Source organism: Chelonoidis abingdonii, chromosome 13 (assembly GCF_003597395.2).
Source record: "Chelonoidis abingdonii isolate Lonesome George chromosome 13, CheloAbing_2.0, whole genome shotgun sequence".
Classification (NCBI taxonomy): Eukaryota; Metazoa; Chordata; order Testudines; family Testudinidae; genus Chelonoidis; species Chelonoidis abingdonii.
Genome location: NC_133781.1, coordinates 23,186,126 through 23,206,607, shown reverse-complemented (window position 1 = coordinate 23,206,607; position 20,482 = coordinate 23,186,126). Strand labels below are relative to the sequence as shown.

Here is a 20,482-nt window from a genome sequence, read left to right as displayed (position 1 = left end):
ACTCAGTCAATATGATTTCATGAGCAGGAAGATTTGTTCAGATATGAATTTTATAGTAAATTAATTATCTGAGTTTGCTTAGGAAGAACGGGAAACAGAAGCATGAGGTGTAGAGGGATGAAAGGAGAGACACTGGGATGTGTCCAGAAGCAAGATATTAATAAGATTTATTGTTTGTTTTGTGTTAATGCTTACAGGCCCCAGTCACGAAGGAGAACCTCATTGTGCAAGATGCTGAACAAATAGAACAAAAAAACATTCCCCACCCAACGAGCTTACGATCCTGATCACCCCAAAGGACAATGAACAGTGTTTATACCATACCAGATTTTCAAAAGCCGTGAGTCATCTTGGGCACCCAGCCTGAGACACCTCAGTGAGGTCTGGTTTTCAGAAAGAGCTGAGCAGCAGCTGCCCTGTTAAGCAGTAGATTGCTCCTGTGTTGCCTCTGCCCAGGGACTGAATTTCACCCCTAAACGTCTGCAAAATATAGGATCAAATTCCTCTGTGTTACACCCATGCAATGCCATTTAAAGTCAAATAGAGTGGTGCTGAGAGAAGAATTTGTCCTACAGCATTAATTCAGTAGGATGTAACCTCGCTTTAGAGTTGCCAACTTTCTAATCACACAAAATCAAACACTCTTGCCCTGTCCCGGCCCCACCCCTTCTCGCTCCATCCCCACTCACTCCATCCCCCCTTCCTCCCTCGCTCGCTGTCCCTCACCCTCACTCCCTTTCACTGGACTGGGGCAGGGCATTGGGTGCAGGGGGTGAGGACTCTGGAGTGGGGCCAGGGTTAAGGGGTTTTGGACGCAGGAAGGGGCTGGGGCAGGGTGTTGGGGAGGGTGCGGGCTCCGGGAGGGAGTTTGGGTGCAGAAGGGGACTCAGGGTTGGGACAGGGGGAGGGGACTCAGGGTTGGGGCAGGGGATAGGGGTTGGGAGAGGGTTTGGGGTGCAGGATCTCAGCGGCACTTACATCCACTCCCAGGAAGCAGCTGCCAAGACCCTGCAACCCCTAGACACATGGGTGGCCAGAGAGGCTCCATGCACTGCCTTTGTGCCCGCAGGCACCACCCCCACAGCTTCCATTTGTCGTGGTTCCCAGCCAATGGGAGCTGCAGAGCCGGCCCACGGGGCAGTGGCAGTATGCGGAGCCTCCATGGCTGCCCATGTGTCTAGGGGCTGCAGGGACCCTGATGGCTGCTTCTGGGAGCTGCGTGGAGCTAGGGGAAGCAGGGAGCCTGCTTTGTGCCAAGCCCCCACTGCACTGCTGACTGGAGCTGCCAGGGTCCCTTTCTGACCAGGCATTGCAGTCGAAAACCAGATGCCTGGCAATGCTACCTGGCTTTCAAAGGCAGCAGTTACACTCTTTTGCATTCCTACTAGTGACATTTCAAAAAAAAAAAAAAAAAAAAGATTATTACCAATGCCACCCTCCAGCATCCTGAGACAGCACTGCTGTAACAATGTGTGCAGAGACAGATCCAGGTCTGCGGGAAGCTAAGCCTCCATTTCAGATCTCCTAGCATGTGGGAGACCGTGAATATTCATTACCTCTTAAGCCATTTGGAAGTGTAAATTCAAACCACAATCAAGTGTGCTCATTTATTCACACAGCTGAGTCATGTTAATTGACAGGCTGTGACCTAAATCTATTAGTCCAGCACTAAAAGACTGGTGAGTTTTAAAAAAATATTAGTTGAATAGATCTGAACATTTAGGAGTTGTGCAGGGGGTCTCTTTCAAACAGCCGTTCACACACGGATAGGCATCATGATAAGCCTTTTTTTCTTACCACTTCCAAGAAGCAGCACTGAACTTGTTTATGTTGTCTGATGCATAGTGACCCATTTAACAGCGATTTCACAAACCTTTCTGGGAATCACAGCAGCTCGTTATAAAGTCTCTGATATGCTAGGCAATAAATATCACTGAAAACTCACCTAAAGGGAGCTATAACTCTTTCATTAATAGCAGAAAGCACAACCAGCCTCAACTACCATGGGGAAAATAGCTGTGTTTGAACAGTTCAGAGAGGTACAGTTCAGTGGCCAAGGAACTAGAAACTCCTGGGCTCAAATCTAGGCCAGGGGTAACATCTTCAAAAGCACTTAAATTACTTGGGAGCCTAAGTCCCCTTTTAAAAAGTTACTTAGGCCCACAGGAGCCTAAGTTCCACTGACTTAAGTTTGTAAGTGCCCAAGTCACTTTTAAAAAGCAGAGTTAGGGCTCGTCTAAACAACCTGTTGGTACATGGCCAGCTGGGATGGAGATCTACAGCATCCCAGCCTGCTGCACACTGTCCCTCTGGAGCCAGCACTTAAAGTTCCCTAGTGGGTTTTGATCTACTCCACTTTGAAATGGAAGTAGGTCAACACGCATTAGTGCATGGCAGCAGGGTCCACGCGGACGGCTACCGTGCGGCGGGCTGGGATGCTGTTGGTTTATGCCCTGTTTGTCTAGACAAGCCCAAAGACTTTCACATCATTAAGGGTCAAATTTGTTAAGGTATTTAGGTAGCCAAAGATGCAGAGAGATACAGAGTCACTTCTGAAAATCCCACTAGGCAACTATTTTAATCTGTAGGTGTTTAAATACTTTTAAAAATCTGGCACATTTTAAATGTTACGTCTTTTCAGTGATTCCCCCTGTGGACTTGACCAAGCCATCGAAACCTCTGCCTCAGTTACCCCAGTGAAATGGGGATCAGAGTATTTACGTTCCTACTCACGGGGCTGCTATAAGGTTAAGTTACATGTGCCTATGGGCACTGTCTCTTTATCTGTGTTTGTACAACACTCAGCACATGGTGCCTTGATCCTGATCGGGGCCTTTGAGCACTACCATCATATGAATATTTCAAAATTATAATAGCAACATAATTTGCCCCTCTATCGCAGTTACTATCAGAGGATTACACAAGCTTTACAAATATTCATTAATTTTTCTTCACAATCACCTCTTTGAAGTAGATAAATGCTATTGACAAACACAGAGAGTCACGCAGGATGCAGCTGTGGTAATTTTGTTGGGAGCCTGCTCATGTCTGTGAGGTTTGCCTGTTAAATAATATTTGGTGTGTTTCTTGAAGCCCAGCTCCCCGAGTCCCATGATTACGTGAAAACCTCAGTTTTTATTTTAAAAAGAAGTTTTTATCCTTCATGGTTGAAAAGCAAAACTGGTAAGCATAAACCCTAAACGCTTAAAAAACCCACATCAATGCACACATTACGGATTCACATTACGGAAGAAAGTCTATGGCAGAACCAGGAATAAAACCTGTCGACTCCCATTCTTATATTTAAATAATAAGAGCATCCTTCCTACCTAAGGCACTGGATGTCTAACTAGGTCCTTGTGGGTGGTCCCTTGCTGAATGAAATTCCATGGACACCAATGGGACTACTAGCGGTAAATATGCCCAATGGCTTGTGATGGGATGTTAGATGGGGTGGGATCTGAGTTACTACATAGAATTCTTTCCTGGATATCTGGCTGGTGTGTCTTGCCCACATGCTCAGGGTTTAGCTGATTGCCGTATTTGGGGTCAGGAAGGAATTTTCCTCCAGGGCAGATTGGCAGAAGCCCTGGGGGGTTTTCGCCTTCCTCTGCAGCCTTGGGCACGGGTCACTTGCTGGAAGGTTCTTTGCACCTTGAAGTCTTTAAACCATGATTTAAGGACTTCAATGGCTCAGACACAGGTTTGATACAGGAGTGGGTGGGTAAGATTCTGTGGCCTTCATTGTGCAGGAAGTCAGACTAGATGATCATAATGGTCCCTTCTGACCTTAAAGTCTATGACTCTATGACTACGCTCAGGCACAGTGTCCACCTTACACAGATCCCATTCCAGGTTTAGGGCCTAATCTTTGTGGACATTAAGTGCTCCTATAATCTGGGGAAAAGACAAATTCCAGACTAGACAAAACGTTATTTGCAGGTAAACTACAAATTTAGTAATGAATTGCCGGTCCTGGCAATTCATATCAAGACACTGGGATTTAAAAGGTCAGTTGCAAAACCAACGCTACAGTGAAAACTGAACTAAGTCAGAAATGCGTCAAAAGCACTAACCGGGTCTGGAGGGAATTCAGTTTAAATTTATCTTTGTATGCATTTTCCCCCTCTTGAAATCCCTCAGCATTCCCTGGTTTGCAACTGCATCACTGGTATCAAGAACCCCATGAAATCCATGGGGAAGAATGGATTTTTAAAAGGTTAGTTAAAACTCATTCCTGTGCTGAACTGCCAACAGAATCTGCTTACTGGGGACACTGAACTCATATTCTGATCTTCAATTAATTTCCATTCCAGCGTGGCAGCTTCTCTTTAAAGGGCAGTCCCTGCATTCTGGCAACGTTGTTTTAAAAAAATACTGTATCTATGCTAAAGTGATTGTTCTTGGTATACGAATCTCCCCGTACTTCCTTTGTTTTTACTGTTGACGATCAAAATATTTGTTTGCAGAGAGATTTTCCTTCCCTTTACTCTTAGCCTGCTCCATCTGCCCGATTCAGTCAGTGAAGCCACAGATCAGTGTTGGTGACAACACATAATGGATGTTATCGATGACAGTGCTGCTGCAACTGAACTGAATCAGGCACAATGAGCAAAAGGCTGCACATAAAAGGCAAAAGTTTCTATCTATAGCAAGAGTGAGAGAGTAAATAAAGAATTGGAAGTTCAAGGGGGTTTCTGTAATTATAGTTATACCTCCCATTGCTCCAACACCTGCTCTCTGAGGATTGGATTATGCTTCTCAAACACTCTGCACTTCATAATACCTCTTGGAAACAGGTAAATGGAATATTATTATCCCCATTTGACAGATGGGGAAACTGAGGCACACACTATTTTAAGGCCTAATTTTCAGACATGCTGAACACTCCTCTCTCCCACTGAAATCAGCAGGAGTTGCAAGTGCTCAGCCTCTCTTAAAATCAATCTCTAAGACTTGATTTCCGATTCTCTGCTCTATTCTGCTCTTTGCCAGGCATCAGTGCCAACAGAGGAATGGGAATATTATACAGGACATTTACTGCCCATTAGTTATGGCCTGCAGGGGACTCTTACTCTTCCCTTACCTCATTCCCAAGACCAAAGTCTGCCTAGAACATGTCCTTGGTCAGCTGCCACCCCCCCAACTTTTGAGATGAACTTGAGGGCCCAGCACCCCCACCCCCAACTCCTACTAGCTGCTAGCATTCTTACTGCTCAAACCACTAATGACAACTGACAAGTTTCCCTGCCCTACCCACAAAATGCGCTACATGACTGACAGAGGTCTCACTGGGGCCGCAAATATCTCACATAGGGTTTCTCAAAATCTAGAGCTGGTTTTGCCCCAGAGCTGCTGTGTCTCTGCCTCTGCATTTGGAGCTTCCTGGAATGCTTAACTGGGTACCCTGCATCTTCCTGGCTGAGGAGATTTATGCTTCAGGACCAGGAATAGCCTTCGGGGAAGCCACCCATGGAATCGCTTCCATGAGCTAGAGAGGTCGAAGGTCAGGTGGACTGGACCTACCACAGCATGGATAATTGGCCTGGCTTTCACCTCACACCAATGAATAGAGTCACCTCAGAGTAAGCGAGAGGCAAATTAGGCCGAATGATTTCATAAGTACCACAGAAGTAAGGCAGAATGTGAAACCGATCCCCTTGGCATCCAAAACCAGACACTACAGAAAATGCCCTATGGTGAGAGGTCAGTCTAAAATCCTTCTCCTCCCCCCGACCCCCTGGGAATCCAGGGCAATGAGGCTAGAAAACAGAGTGGCATCTTCTAAAAAAATGCAAACAATGGTAAGCTCTGAATTAAAAGATGTGCCACTGAACAAGATATATTGCTAAAAAGCCAGTGGCATTAATAAAGAGGGGTGAAAAGCAGCAGGCTGCTGTAATAATCCCAGAGGTAATTTATAGTCACATTATTCTACCAAGTCCACTCTGTCAAGCCGGGCTTCCACCTGAAATGTTGTGCAAATCATTCGTGTTTATATCTACTTTGACTCCTCCAAAGCTACACATTTACCTCTTGAAAGGAGCTAATTTGCTGTACAGTTACTATAGCCAGGTGGTAGAAAGACCTGACTGTGACAGTTTCAATCAACTTTAGCCACCTATCACAACACACTGAGATACAGTCAGCCCAAAGAAATACCAGCAAGGGAGCTGCAGATCCTCTGAGTAGGGACGAACTAAACTGGGCTGGAAAAGAAAATGGTAGTACCTCCCAAGAGTTGCTCGGAGACCAATGGGCCAACTTCTGCCCTCAGCTCTACCAGTCACTTATACTCAGTTAGACTGGTGGGGTTGCATAATTCGAAGGAATAAGTCGAACTCAGTATGTTTATTGTGGGCTCCAGCCAACTGATCTCCTGAGACTGAAAGAGAAGACGACTATATAACAACTCAGTGTCCTTCTTTTCTTTGTTTCTCTTTGTGTATTGTTAATTTCTGGGTATAGTGGGCTTTCTGGCTTGATCTCCGTGTGGGTTCAGTGCTGGGTAACCAGAGTACACAGCAGAGGGGCTATTGGCATTTCTCCACAGGAAGGGATTCATATTTCATGTCACCATTTACACAAAATGGCCAATTTAATTCTCATCTCCCTCTTTTATATTTGCTATCACATGTTTAATAGAGTCATGTGTTATTCTGTTTGTCGGGAACATTGGCTGTGTGCTGAAAGCAAATGTGATGGCTGGAAGGAGGCTTTTCCAGCTGTCTTCCAGATTCTGGATCAATGGAGTGGAATATCATAGTGTCTACATGGGAGGGGGAGGAAGAGAAGTGGATCACTAAACACCAACATATAGTGATGGGCAAGCATACTGTGAGACCCAAATAATGTGCACAGGTAGCCCTTTGAATAATATCTAGCAACATGGGGCAGCCCATATAGGGCCAACAAACTGTCTGAGATCATGAAACAGAGCTGGTGATCTGCACTGGTACAGTCTGTTCAAACGGATTCCCCTGAGGCTGTCATCATTTCTGATACTCTATATGCTGTTACTGTTTAGTTCCTCTGTCCTCTACTCCTGGTAGTACTGTACACCCTTAGGCAATGAAATGCGTGATTCAATCTAGATTCACGTGTGCCAGTGTGCAGAAAATCAATTTGACTGCCTCAAAGGAACTGCTGACATGGAAGATCACTAAGCAGTACCAGCTGTTCCTTGGTACTTGGAGTGAGGCCACAGAACAGGATTCCTCTGCATGGAGCATGAGCCATCAGTGTTAAACACAACATCTCTGCAGAACACGATCTGCAGGTGTCCTGGTACATCCTCAGAGGACCAGAGAGGGACTGAAATAGACCTGTGACCAATGGGATACCCATTGCAACGGTTATAATTACTATGTTTGCTCAATGACAAAAATATATCAGAAGGAAGAGAAGTCACCTGGATCTGGTTTTGAAGGAAGGAAAACATGTTTGTGCTCAATACTTTGGACTGAAGATTTTTCACCAAGATTCTACTTTCCACTAAGATTGTCTGTGTGACTGCCTAAAATCAGGGAGAACTTAAATCACTTACCATGCCTGCATAAAGCTCATTTCAAGAAGGTTCCCACCTAGCCCAGCCATCACCAATTAGCTGATTTCTTAAAGGCATCACAATAGAGGGATTTGAGGGAGGGCATTGGCTTTATGGATCAGAACATGATTCGTTTAGATTGACAAAACTGTCATTGACTTCACTGAGGGCAAAGCTCAGTTATTTTATCAACCATGGTTTTTTTCAGGTGAGAAGGAGTATTGTTTCCTTTCTAAAGTTGGTACTTCCTATGAGAGAATTTAATATCAATGTGTCATTCATGAATGGTTTTCCTGGCCACATCCACCTCTTTAGCTCCCCCGACATTCCTGCTTAGTGCAAAGTGATGGAATGAACCTGTGATTAGTTTTTCAGAGCAGAGTCTCACACTCAAGACAGGCCACAGCAAATGCTGCACCCAGCCAGAAACTCATGAGCTCAAGACCACAGTCTGAACTTACACCAAAGTACTGTGAAATGAAGGGAACCATAAGGCAACCACGACCCAGACCTGTGGCAAGCTACAACCAAGGAAATGATGATAATATTGGGCGAATCCTGCAGTGCTTACTCTGGCAGAACTCCCACTGACACATAGGAGGGGCTGGAAATGACCCAAGTATCTGCCAAAATTAGGCTGAAAGTGCAGGGAGATGCACTGAAATGGGATCACTCCTCTTCTCCCCAAAACCCACAAGTCAAACAATAAGTAGAGGCTATTTTGTCCATCATCTTGTCATCAGATTTTCTGACTGAAATAGCTCTAAACTCATAGCTGTTGCAGAGATTAGCTACCATGAACTACTGGTTGTCATATGGTTTAATTAGGTAAAATATATTCTTCGAGTGAGCATTTAGTCACTGGATATGTAAACAATGAAAACAACAAAATTTTGTTACAGACATCCTGAAATCTATTAATAACATGCAAACATTAAGAAAGCTGTTTGTGTACGTTGTTTTTTTTTTAAATCAGAACAACAGAAATAGAGTACGAAAGAAAATCATATGTTCAAAAGGCTGTCTGGATTGTGTCAGGAAGGGTCATTTCACTGTGATACATGGAGCTGCAGCAGAAACTGGAAAGAAAATGATTTGTGAGTTTCCACTTCCTTGTTGCAAAAAATAAAATCCACAACAACCCAGTGATTGCTGATACTCAGAACAACCCAGAGGGAGTGGAGAAAATATGCAGCAGTAGGTGTCACAGCAACAGAAGACAAATAATGGTGGGTTTTCAGGGCTGGAAAATTATGAAGAACATTGTTGGTGAATATAAATCATAAAAATAAATAAGCTATTTGTGGCTTGGTGCATAAATAAACAGAAGTTTTCAGAATTTTTGATAAGTAAGTATTCCAAAACCCACCAGTTCTTTTATGGCAAAGTAGCCAAAGCAAGGAACAAATGAACGTGTGATGATGGGCTGAGATATGTAGATGGAACAGACATACATAACTAAGGAAATAGAATCATGTCTTAGACACCAAAAAGGCAGCAATAGAATAGTAATTATAGATGATTAACATGGCATCCTATTAGGACTACAATATGCATACAGAGCAGCATGCATTTAATCTTACTGTCATATTGAGTCCAGAACACCATCCAAAGTTGTACAGCTAAAGCAAAAAGAATATTCAAGATAAATCAGTATGGTGGTTAGGAAGCATAATCATGTAGATAATACTAAAATATGATATCCTGATTCACAGCCCAGTGCCCTATTCATTAGACCATGCTGTCTCACAGGTATTTTGGATAAGTATTTTGTCTGTGTATTTAAATTGCTGTCACTCATTAGGAGGCAGAGAGTGCTGCAGAACTAAACTAAAAATCAGGAGGTAGGAAGAACTCTTGATATTTTTGTTTTTAATCGCACTCATTTATAATCACAGGGAAACGCTCTCTTTCCCTTCAAGTGAGGCCCTTTAATTACGTTTTGAATGGCAAGTAATTGAGATGTATTATATAGTACTTTTTTTTTTTTTAATAGTCACGTTGCTCTTATAAATCCAAATTCTACACGACCAGCAATTGTGTCTGCCACTTCCTATTATCTACTTACTCACACCCTGGTCTTAGTTAGCTATGTTGCCACATACAAATGGGTTTTTATTAGCAACATCTGCAGGTATTGAGGCCTGAGAACATACGTCTTTCAAAATGAACTGCAGTTTAAACACTGCTATGATTTCATTTGTAGTTCCTCCATAGATGAACAAAGTTAAAATAGCCTTATGAAGCTAGCCTACCTTACAAAGTAAAAATCCAAGTTTCTAACATGCTCATTAATGTTTGGCTTTGGAATCAGATCCCATTAATGGGAAACATAGCATTGTTGATTGCACAAGGAATAATGAAATCATTTTACTTCAATGAACATTGTAAGGGAATTAAATGTGTGTCCACTTTGTTAGCCTGAAAGGCTTTCTGCAGGTTATCAATGGATTGTGCTAAACTGCAGATGACAATGGAGCCTTGAGATCATGTTAGCTTCTTCTTGCATTCAACTGGAAATTCTCCATGCAGTTTTTTTTGTTACATAACTGCACTCAAAACCAAAACAAATGTAAAACTTCAGAGCTTACAAGTCCACTCAGTCCTACTTCTTGTTCAGTCAATTGCTCAGACAAACAAGCTTGTTTACATTTACAGGAGATAATGCTACCCTCTTCTTATTTACAATGTCACCAGAAAGTGAGAACGTGCATTTGCCTGGTACTTTTGTAGCTGGCATTGCAAGGTATTTATGTGCCAGATATGCTAAACATTTGTATGCTCCTTCATGCTTTAACCACCATTCCACAGGACAGGCTTCCATGCTGATGACGCTCGTTAAAAAAAAAATGTGTTAATTAAATTTATAACTGAACTCTTTGGGGGAGAATTGTATGTCCCCTGCTCTGTTTTACTTGCATTCTGCCATATATTTCATGATATGGCAGTCTCAGATGATGACCCAGCACATGTTCATTTTAAGAACACTTTCACTACAGATCTGACAAAAATGCAAAGAAGGTACCAATGTGAGATTTCTAAAGATAGCTACAGCACTTGACCCAAGGTTTAAGAATCTGAAGTGACTTCCAAAATCTGAGAGGGACAAGGTGAGCATGCTTTCAGAAGTCTTAAAAGAGCACACTCTGATGCAGAAACTACAGAACCCGAACTACCAAAAAAAGAAAATCAACCTTCTGCTGGTGGCATCTGACTCAGATAATGAAAATGAACATGCGTCGGTCTGCACTGCTTTGGATTGTTATCAAGCAGAACCTGTCATCAGCATGTATGCATGCCCCATGGAATGGTGGTTGAAGCATGAAGGGACATATGAATCTTTAGTGCATCTGGCACATAAATATGTTGCGACGCTGGCTACAACAGTGCCATGAGAACACACCTGTTTTCACTTTCAAGAAAACAAGAAGCAGGCAGCATTATCTCCTAGCAAACTTATCTGTCTGAGCGAGTGGCTAAACAAGAAGTAGGACTGAGTGGATTTGCAGGCTCTAAAATTTTACTTTGGTTTATTTTTAATGCAATTTTTATACATAATTCTACATCTGGAAGTTCAACATTCATGATAAAGAGATTGCACTACAGTATTTGTATTAGGTGAATTGAAAAATACTATTTCTTTTCTCTTTTACAGTGCAAATACTTGTAATAAAAAATAAATTGAGCACTGTACACTTTGTATTCTGTGTTGTAATTGAAATCAATATATTTGAAAATGTAGAAAACATCCAAAAATATTTAAATAAATGGTATTCTATTATTGTTTAACAGTGCAATGAATTTAAGCATGATTAATTTTTTTAATTGCTTACTAGTTTTACATTTTAACAGCATAGACTGAATCTAGCATGGAGAGAGAGAGAAAATCTACATAGAAAATAGCCAGTCTTGCCAAGCAGCTGGATAATTAACCTCCCTAATTTCAAGCTGTACCTCCAACAATATATAAAATGGAAGCGGCATTGGATTGTATTTGCAGGATCTACATGTTGAGGTTTTTCTCAAGTAGATTTTGCATTTGATCGTATGACAACACAATGCCACTATAGCTACACTTCTACCTGGATACAACGCAACCCGATATAACACGAGTTCGGATATAACAGAGTAAAGCAGCGCCGGGGGGTGGGGGGGGCGCTGCGCACCCTGGCAGATCAAAGCAAGTTCGATATAACGCGGTTTCACCTATAACACGGTAAGATTTTTTGGCTCCCGAGGACAGTGTTATATCGGAGTAGAGGTGTACATCAAAGATAATCTCTCAAGGTAGCTCTAAAGCAGAGTTATTTAAATAAAAAATTCAAGAATGACTATTAAAAACATGTCTTTTCTCTGGTTTTTAACAAAAACCTACTCGTTGTGATCACTGCCATGTATTTCAGAATACAGCAGTAGCTAATTCTTAAGTGTGCGTGTATAACCCACCCTCAGTGCTTGTATCTCTGAAATCCATTCATATTACATAACAAATTAGACTTGTAAGTGCACAGCAAACCTTACAGCAGTTCTCCTCATTACACTGCTGTAGCAAACATATGATTAACAAGAAGGACTAAGCCTACTTTATGTCACCTGGTTGGAAATACATCCTACAATCAAGCATGTGCCAGTAGGTTTGTTTAAAGCACACTGCAGTACTGGCTTGCATTGAATTAGGAAAGTTATAGCAACTGTACCTTGACTAATCCAAAATCCCTTAAGCATCCCAGCGTTCCATTTTCAGAGTAGAATTTTTTCCCTACCCAGTCAAAATGATATTTAATAACTGGTCATTAACAAATTACTTTAGCGCGTCAAAATGTGCACCAGCCTAGAACTGCCCTTCCGTCCTCAGCATGGCTGGGTGACCATTTATTTGTTCTTTCAAGAAGTATTTCTCTGAAAAGCAGAGCACGAGGAACATGGTAATTCTTTTCTGCTTCTATTATCAGAATAATACCACCCTTTGGTCATGCTCTAATACTTTTCCTTTGAAGTCTCAATGTTACAAGTCTTATTTTCCATATTGGTAGGTGCTTAGTTTAATGTATGCTGTAGCCTTATAATATTTAAAGACATGGCTGGATTCTGCTTTCAGTTACACTAGTGTAAATTAGGAGGAATTTCATATACCTCAGTGGTTTAATTCTAGATTGTCACTAGCATAGCTGAGAGAAGACTCTAGGGCAGTGGTCCCCAGCCTTTCAATGTGGTGGGCGCCGGACGACTAGTTACTATCAATTCACAACAGTATAATTGATAACACCCTACAGGTTTTTATTCACTGCTGAAGTTCCCTCTTAAGTGCAATACCTTTTCTATCCTGGGACGTATTTGCTGATCTTAATATTACGCATACTGCTGTCTAAGCATGAACACCTGTGCTTTTTTTTTTTTTTAAATGCTCCAAAAAGTGATTACTTCTCTGAAAATAAATAGTCAACATGTTTATCGTATTTCACTTGTTGCTGAAAACTGAATGTACAGTTTAAATAGAATCTAGCATTATGAAACATTAACTGACAACAGACTTGTAAAATACACACTTTCACATAACCCTTTGCCAGAAACCTAAACACATTTAACATGTAATTTGCAAGGCCTCTGGACACATCAGCTGCAAGTGCAACTATTTTCTAAGTAACAAGAAATCAGATGGCAAACAACTCCTGGCTTTTTCAGTGCTACAAGAGTTTCCCCAACTAGTGACTACACATGATCCAGCCATGGTATTTAAAATGCAGTGTGTTTTCCACATCTTTCTTCACAATCCCTGGTGAGTGGGCATATATAACAAACTGCTCAGCAACATGGAAGTTTCAATAACAGCTATCTGCAGGGTGGGTTTTGCATGCAGTCGCCAAGAACAGAGCCAGTGTTGTCTACTGGATAGATAGGGCGCTGCACCAAGATTCTAGAGACCTTGCTTCTATAGCAGGCTCAGCCACTGACCTGCTGTCTGACCTTGGTCAAGTCATTTCACCACGGCTTTCCCCTTTACTTAGATCTTTGGGGCATGGACTATCATTATATGCGTGATTGGGGCCTCTGCATGCTATCGGAGTATAAATAATAAGAATTCACTGGTAAATGGGTTCCATTCTTTCTCTTTCAAACTATTCTGCATTGTAGCTCTCAAGTGTAAAAGAGACAGTGTTACTTCAAGTCGGGCCATCATGTATGTGTTGCAAAACCAAGCTTGTATTAAACCAAAGCTCAGTAGAAATGTTTCCATAATAAAAAGCAATCCAATGAAAATGGTTGTTTTTAAACCAACAAATATTGCCTTGCAGCATTTGAAACTTCAAGCACATCATCAAGGAGAAAAAAGAAAGTGGCACTGACTATTAACCAAAGTGAAACTGATGTCACAGATTTCCAGCATCCATAACTAAAGGAAAAGGCAAGCTCAGTAGTGGAAAAGTGACAAGCAAATTGGAACTTTAAACTTCTTTTATTTGTAATAATCTAAGGGGGACATTTTCAAAAGGCACAACTGGGCACTGAATTCTCATCAGTGCTTTTGAAAAGTCTGCCACCCTCCACTGTTCCTGGTCTCGTAGACAATAAATGTGTCTGTTTGCAACATATGGTTTTCAGTTGACAATACCTCCTTAAAAACAACAGCTATATGTAATCTTCCTGCTCTCACTTCCTGCAGGGTTTGGACCATATGTTGTAAAGTACTTGGGGAGCCTTTGGGCTAAAAGCACCATGTAAATTTAAGATACTTAGTATTATTTGGTCCTTGATGTTTAATATGAATTGCTCCATCCTGTATGTATTAATATCTGTATTACAGCTGCAGCCCCTATGGGCCTCATCACACCAGGTGCTAAAAACAAAACCCCTGATCACGTGAACACTTATGCACATGCTTAACCGTGAGTATGAAAGTAATTAAATTGACTTCAGTGAACTACAAGAAGGCCCCAATCCTGTAATGAGCCCTGTCTGGGCGCAGAGGTCCACTCACATGGAATTCATTGCTAGATCAAGGTCCAGTAATAAAACAACAGACCCTGCCTCTATAGCGCTCAGAGCCTAATTTAAGACAGTGCATGAAATCAAGGCAATATCTCCAAAGACTTCAGAGAAGCCAGGATTTCATTTAGGGTATATAGCAAAGAAGGAGTGGAGTAAAAGTTGCTGCAATAGAGAGTTTTAAATAGGGCAACAGAAAAACAATTTCATCATCGGTGACAGAAGCCATAAAAAAAACCCAACGTTTAATCATATAAAAGCTAAAAATTTTCCAAGTTTCACCTCTGTTATTTTGACTGTGTACATGAACAAGAGGGCTGCTTATTCCAGGCAAAAATCTGCTGTTTTGCTTCAAAATTTTGCCTTGGAGCAAATTTTCAGAAAGTTCCAGATCTCTTTTGAATGATAAACTTCATCATGTTGACAACAAAACAACCAAACTACCAACTACAGAAAGGGTAAAAACTTCATACTATGTTAAATTCTCACAAACTTCGGCAAATAACTCCAATTTTTTTCCTCAAGAATTTGTAATATCAAAATTTTGCTTGGCCCTGGCTACAAATATATGAAGCCAAGGAGGAGGATTGTCAGATTAAGTAGGGCAGGACTGAATTAACCAAGCCAAATTTCACTCTCATTACACTACTGCAACCTCATGACTATTTGTGCTGAGAGTGTTATAGATAGTGGGGATGCAACAGTGCAAAATCTGGTCCTTCACATGTGAGGTATAAGATACACTGAACCAAAAGGCTAAAATCATTAATACTTAGGGTCCAATCAATCTTCTGTTAAAGCCAATGGAAAGATTCCCATTGACTTTAATTGGACTGGATTGGGCCCAGAAAAATGTAGAATGAAAACCAGAAGTATATTTAAACAATGAATTATCATGTGTTAGAATATGTTAAAGAGGACAAGGCAGCTCTCTGACAGCATTTCTTAGGTTTAATTTAATCTGACACACTGCAGATTTTCCTGCGCAATCGTTATTAGCCTCCTATGGAAGCGAGTTTGGGATGGTTGTACTGTTTTGGGGAACTGATTCTTTCTGTCTCCTGAGGTCACCAGTGATACATAGTAAACAAAGTTCATTTTGAATGACACTTTTTTAAACAGAATGGCAAAGTCATTATCCACCCACGCTAAGGTATTTATAGTACATCTGCACTAGGATCATTGCCTCTGTCTGCAGTTCCATAGCAAATCTCTCCCAGTGGTTTGCATATCAAATTGGCTCAGCTGACAAGTCCAGAGATGATTTTTCAAACTGTCCATTCTGCAAACTCTGCTCCTGGGCTCTGAAAGCCAGCTGGACCTTCCCTGCCTCTTATGTTACCGCCAGCAGTGAAGATCCTGCAGTCAGAAAGGAGCAGGCATGTTTGTCGATGATGCATGGAACAGAATAGCATCCAGCTTGCTGTCTCCTAGCTAACCTGTCCGTGCCGGAAATAATCTTGTCTTGGTCAGTGAAATGAGCAGACCTGACTCAGCTATCGCTAAATAGCACAGTGCAGTTTGTATATCATGACTTTTCTCAGTCAGGGTCCTAATGCCTTTTCTGATTTTGGACATCCCTGCCCTCCTTCCCTTTCCCCCCACAAACTTCTTCCTCCCTCCACATGCCTTACAGGTTCCACTAAATCCTCCCCCTCTCTGATCACCCTACACACCCTTCATATTGTTTCCTGCCATGCATGCTCCATATTTCCCTGCTGTGGTTCCCTGCACTCACTCATGGCACACCTATCTGGCTGAACTCCACTGGGAGTGGAGGTGGCCATCATTCTCAGAGCACTCACTGTGCTCCTCTGATGACCATGACACCATCACTGCATCTGAAATACATCCTCTTGAAGCATCATGTCGAAGAACCATGATTACTTAACGTGGGTACTGGAAAAGCTTGGTGCTGTCTATAAAATAAGGATCCTGTGAAGCTGGAACAGCTTCAAAACGTACCACAACACACCCAGCCCTCCTTAATTTTCTCCTTTTTGTAAACTCTCAGCCCCCTCCCCCCATTTTATTTGGTGATATCCCGCAAGAATTAGAGATGAATCCGAGAAGGCAGTATTATGATCAGGATCAGGCTTAGGTTGCGGTTGAGACCGAATCGGGGCTAAGGTCTGGCAGCAGATTCAACAGCACTGAAATCACATAAGCGAGTCTCATGAGATTTTGGCCCCAAATGGTAATATTTTAGCTGCAGCAACCAAAGCTAGAAAATAGCACCAACCCTTCTGGATTAGGAGCTGCTCCAGAACCGAAACTGTAGAAGCAGGGGACATGAATCCACTTGCACATAACACTAAAATTAAAGGAGTTCAGATGTGAAGTTCTGGTTTGGTCCATCCAAATCTAGCAACAATGTAGCATACCAATTACTGAGGGCTTGATCCAAAGCCCAGTGAAGTCAATGAAAACCCTTCCAATGACTTCAACAGGCTTCAGATCAGACTATATATACAAAGAGAAATTAAGACAAATTGTAATATGCATGCTACTGAAGACATAGAGGTAAATTCCGTTCGTCTCATCTTTGCAAGTATATTTCTCAAACATTGTCGGTTACAACGAACAAGAATGCAGTGATGATTACAGGGCATTTCTCATTACCATTCACCCTGTTTAGCTAGACATATGCTGCAGCCTATAATTTAATCTCTTATTTGCATATTATTTATTTTTCTGGCACCTGTTCAGTAACCTAGCCACTCCCAAAATTCAGAATACACCATTCATGGTTTATAATTTTCCAATACAATACTTTAGTTCATCAGTCCCCCCCTTTACATATTTCTAATACATTCATCTACAAAAAACAAAGACATTTTAAAGACATCTGATTCAACCTTTTATCTCCAGTTTATTCTCCCTGCTCCCCTTCTAATAACCTAATAGATTTCCATAAATTCTAAAGACAGAAGGAACCTGATCATCTCGGCTGATCTCCGGCAAAACAAAGGCCAGAGAATTTCACCAACCTTCCTAACTGCCAGCAAGAAAAGGTTATTGATCTAGGAATGAAATAAATACAAAAACCACCCACAGTACAATGCTTCTTGCAACACGGATTTAAGAATTTAGGCCCTTAGTTTATATAGGAATGTATAACTTTTCAAGGGACAAACAAAAACAGAGAGATCAATAGAGCTCATTCCTGTTAGTCCTTTCTTCTCCTAATATTACTGGTTAATGAGAGACTAGAGTTATTATTCAGTAAAGAAATATTCAACAACAGGTCTATGACTAGATACAAGAAATGGAGCCTCCTGTATCCTCTTTCTTTAATTTAATTAACAAGTCTTGTTCCATTACCAGTGCTGATCCAAAAATTAGTAACTTGATTTGACAATAACTATGAATTTATTATGCCTTTTTCCTATAGTGCTTCCTTGGAACCCTCTTATAAACTTCTCTCTCTTTACAATCCCCGCAGATTAATTTATTTTACCACATCTTAAAAGGTCAGAACTTTTCATCCTGACATCAGCTTTGTTTTGTAGTGCTGCCTTCTTTTTTCAAGTGCCAGAGCATTTTGTTATGTGGAGACCCGGAGATGAGGTACCATATTCTGAAGTGGGGAATCTTCTCATGAAATACAGATTTCATATCTGGTTAATTTTGTTTGAGATTTCTCTCTTTGCTAAATAAATTTAGGAGGAACTGTTTCAACTGAAATTCATGCATTTATTCTAATAAATATTGGGCCAAATTCTGTTCTTACTTACACTACTGTAATGCAGTGATAATGGTTCCACGAAAGTAAAAGCTCCACTGAAGCCAGTGGAGTGACTCCAGATTTATGCCTGTGTCAATGATAGACTGACTTTGGTCCATAATTCTAACTCACATAGCTTTTCTGTGAGTGTCATTGCAGATTAATATGATGCTGCTAAATGGCTCCTTGGGCATTCCAGAACACACTGTGTGTTCTTTAAACACCAAGAAGGCCAAACAGGACTTACTTGTATAAGGAATTATGACAGACCCAGGGCAGAGTAACAGATCTTGCAATAAAGGCACTCATTTCGAAGGAGAGTCCCGTTTGTGTAATCTATGGAGCCTATTTTCAGATTGTCCACATAGATAAGGAGGAAATGTTACCATGCCAGAGAAACCTTTGTTTTCACCAGAACAGTCATGTCTGGCAAAATAACCAAAAAGAACAACAACAACAAAACAACCAAACAGCAGAACCATCACATCTGTTTGCTAGCTCAGGTGTATTTCTGCTTAGAAAGTCAATGCTGCCATTGAAAGAAAGCCCAGTTTTGTAAACAAGGTCAAACCCAGGTGTTTCTTGGAGTCAGGTGGCTATCTGCATCAGGACAAAAGAGCACCAGGAAATGAACTAAAGAAAATATGAGTCTGTCCCTGCAGTCTGATTCAGACCAAAAAAAAATGGGCTGAATTCGGAGTTGCCTTACCCCAACTGTTTATTCGCATGGAAGGCAATGCAGGGTTTGGCCTGTTTCCCTGACTGGCAGTGGGGTGGTATGTTCAAAGACACAGACAGAAATCCAAAATATTGACTTCAGTGAAGTTACTCTCCCCAGGGACAAGAGAAAGAGAATTTAGAAAACAGGTGCAAACGTGGTTCCCTGTATAAACATAATAACCGTTCCTCTTGGCAAGGAAGGTCTGGAGTCAGATCAGCAGAGAAGTAGCCCCACGCTCCCTGACTGTCTCTCTTCCTCCTCTAGGCTGCAGGAGAAAGTGCATTTCCATGCAACCACCTCGGACGTGATGTGCCGAGAGCAGCCTTGCCCTGCGGTTCTGAGCACCTCGGGGGGAGCCCTCCGCTCAGAGGCGAAGCGCTAGTGACAAGCGGCGGCAGCAGGGGAAAGTGGCTGCAAACGGGCAGCGATGCTGGCGCCCCAGGCTGGGGGAGCCTGCAGGTGCAAAGGGAGTGGATGCAGGACGGGGAGGGGAGCTGCAGGGTGAACCAGGGGAGACAGGAGCAGGGAGCCGGGGATGGGGCTGGAGGAATCGGAGCCCCGGGGGCAGCTGCCCCGCTCGGGGGCTCCCCGCGCCCCCAGCCCCTCTCACCTCATCCCCTTGACCGAACTGCAGCCCCAGGGCGACGAAATGCTCCACCCGGATGAAGCCGTCCGCGTCCTCGTCGCACACGTCGAAAACCTCCTTGAGCTTCCGCAGGAACCGCATCCAGTCGGCCTGTTCCCCCAGCCCGCCCGGCTCCATCCCGGACACCTAGCGCCGGCCCCGCGCCAGGCGCCAGCCGGCAGCAGCCATGATCGCCCGGCTACCTCCAGCCGGCGTGTGACATCAGCCAGCCGGGGGAGGGACCACGGAACCCGGGGGGGGACAAGGGATGGGGGGGGGAGAACCAGAGGAAGTGATGGGGGGGATGTGAGAGAGGAGGGGGAGAAGCAGGGGAAGGGAGAGGGAGAACCAGGGATGGGGGGGATGTGAGAGGGGAGGGGGAGAACCAGCGGAAGGGAGAGGGGAGGGGGAGAACCGGGGGGATGTGAGCGGGGAGGGGGAGAAGCAGGGGAAGGGAGGGGGATGTGAGAGGGAATGGAAGAACCAGGGGAAGGGGAGGGCAGAGGGGGAGAACCAGGGGAGGGAGGATGTGAGGGGGGAGGGGGAGAACCAGGGGTAGGGAGAAGGGGAAATGTGAGGGGGGAGAAGCAGGGGATGTGAGGGGGGAGGGGGAGAACCAGGGTAAAGGAGGGGGGGATGTGAGAGGGGATGGAAGAACCGGGGGAGGGGGGATGTGAGGGGGGAGGGGGAGAACCAGGGGTAGGGAGAAGGGGAAATGTGAGGGGGGAGAAGCAGGGGATGTGAGGGGGGAGGGGGAGAACCAGGGTAAAGGAGGGGGGGATGTGAGAGGGGATGGAAGAACCGGGGGAGGGGGGATGTGAGGGGGGAGGGGGAGAACCAGGGGTAGGGAGAAGGGGAAATGTGAGGGGGGAGAAGCAG

General features: G+C 43.1%; 1 protein-coding gene across 1 annotated transcript in view; it reads right to left on the bottom strand.

The window, feature by feature from the left end:
• Positions 1-19,791, bottom strand: part of RAB11FIP4 (RAB11 family interacting protein 4) — a 207,773-nt gene extending 187,982 nt beyond the window's left edge. The window contains exon 1 of the mRNA XM_032805647.2: positions 19,589-19,791. Coding sequence (XP_032661538.1) covers positions 19,589-19,741 — 153 coding nt within the window. The 5' untranslated portion in view covers positions 19,742-19,791. The remainder of the gene's footprint in view (positions 1-19,588) is intronic.
• Between the last annotated feature and the right edge of the window lie 691 nt (positions 19,792-20,482).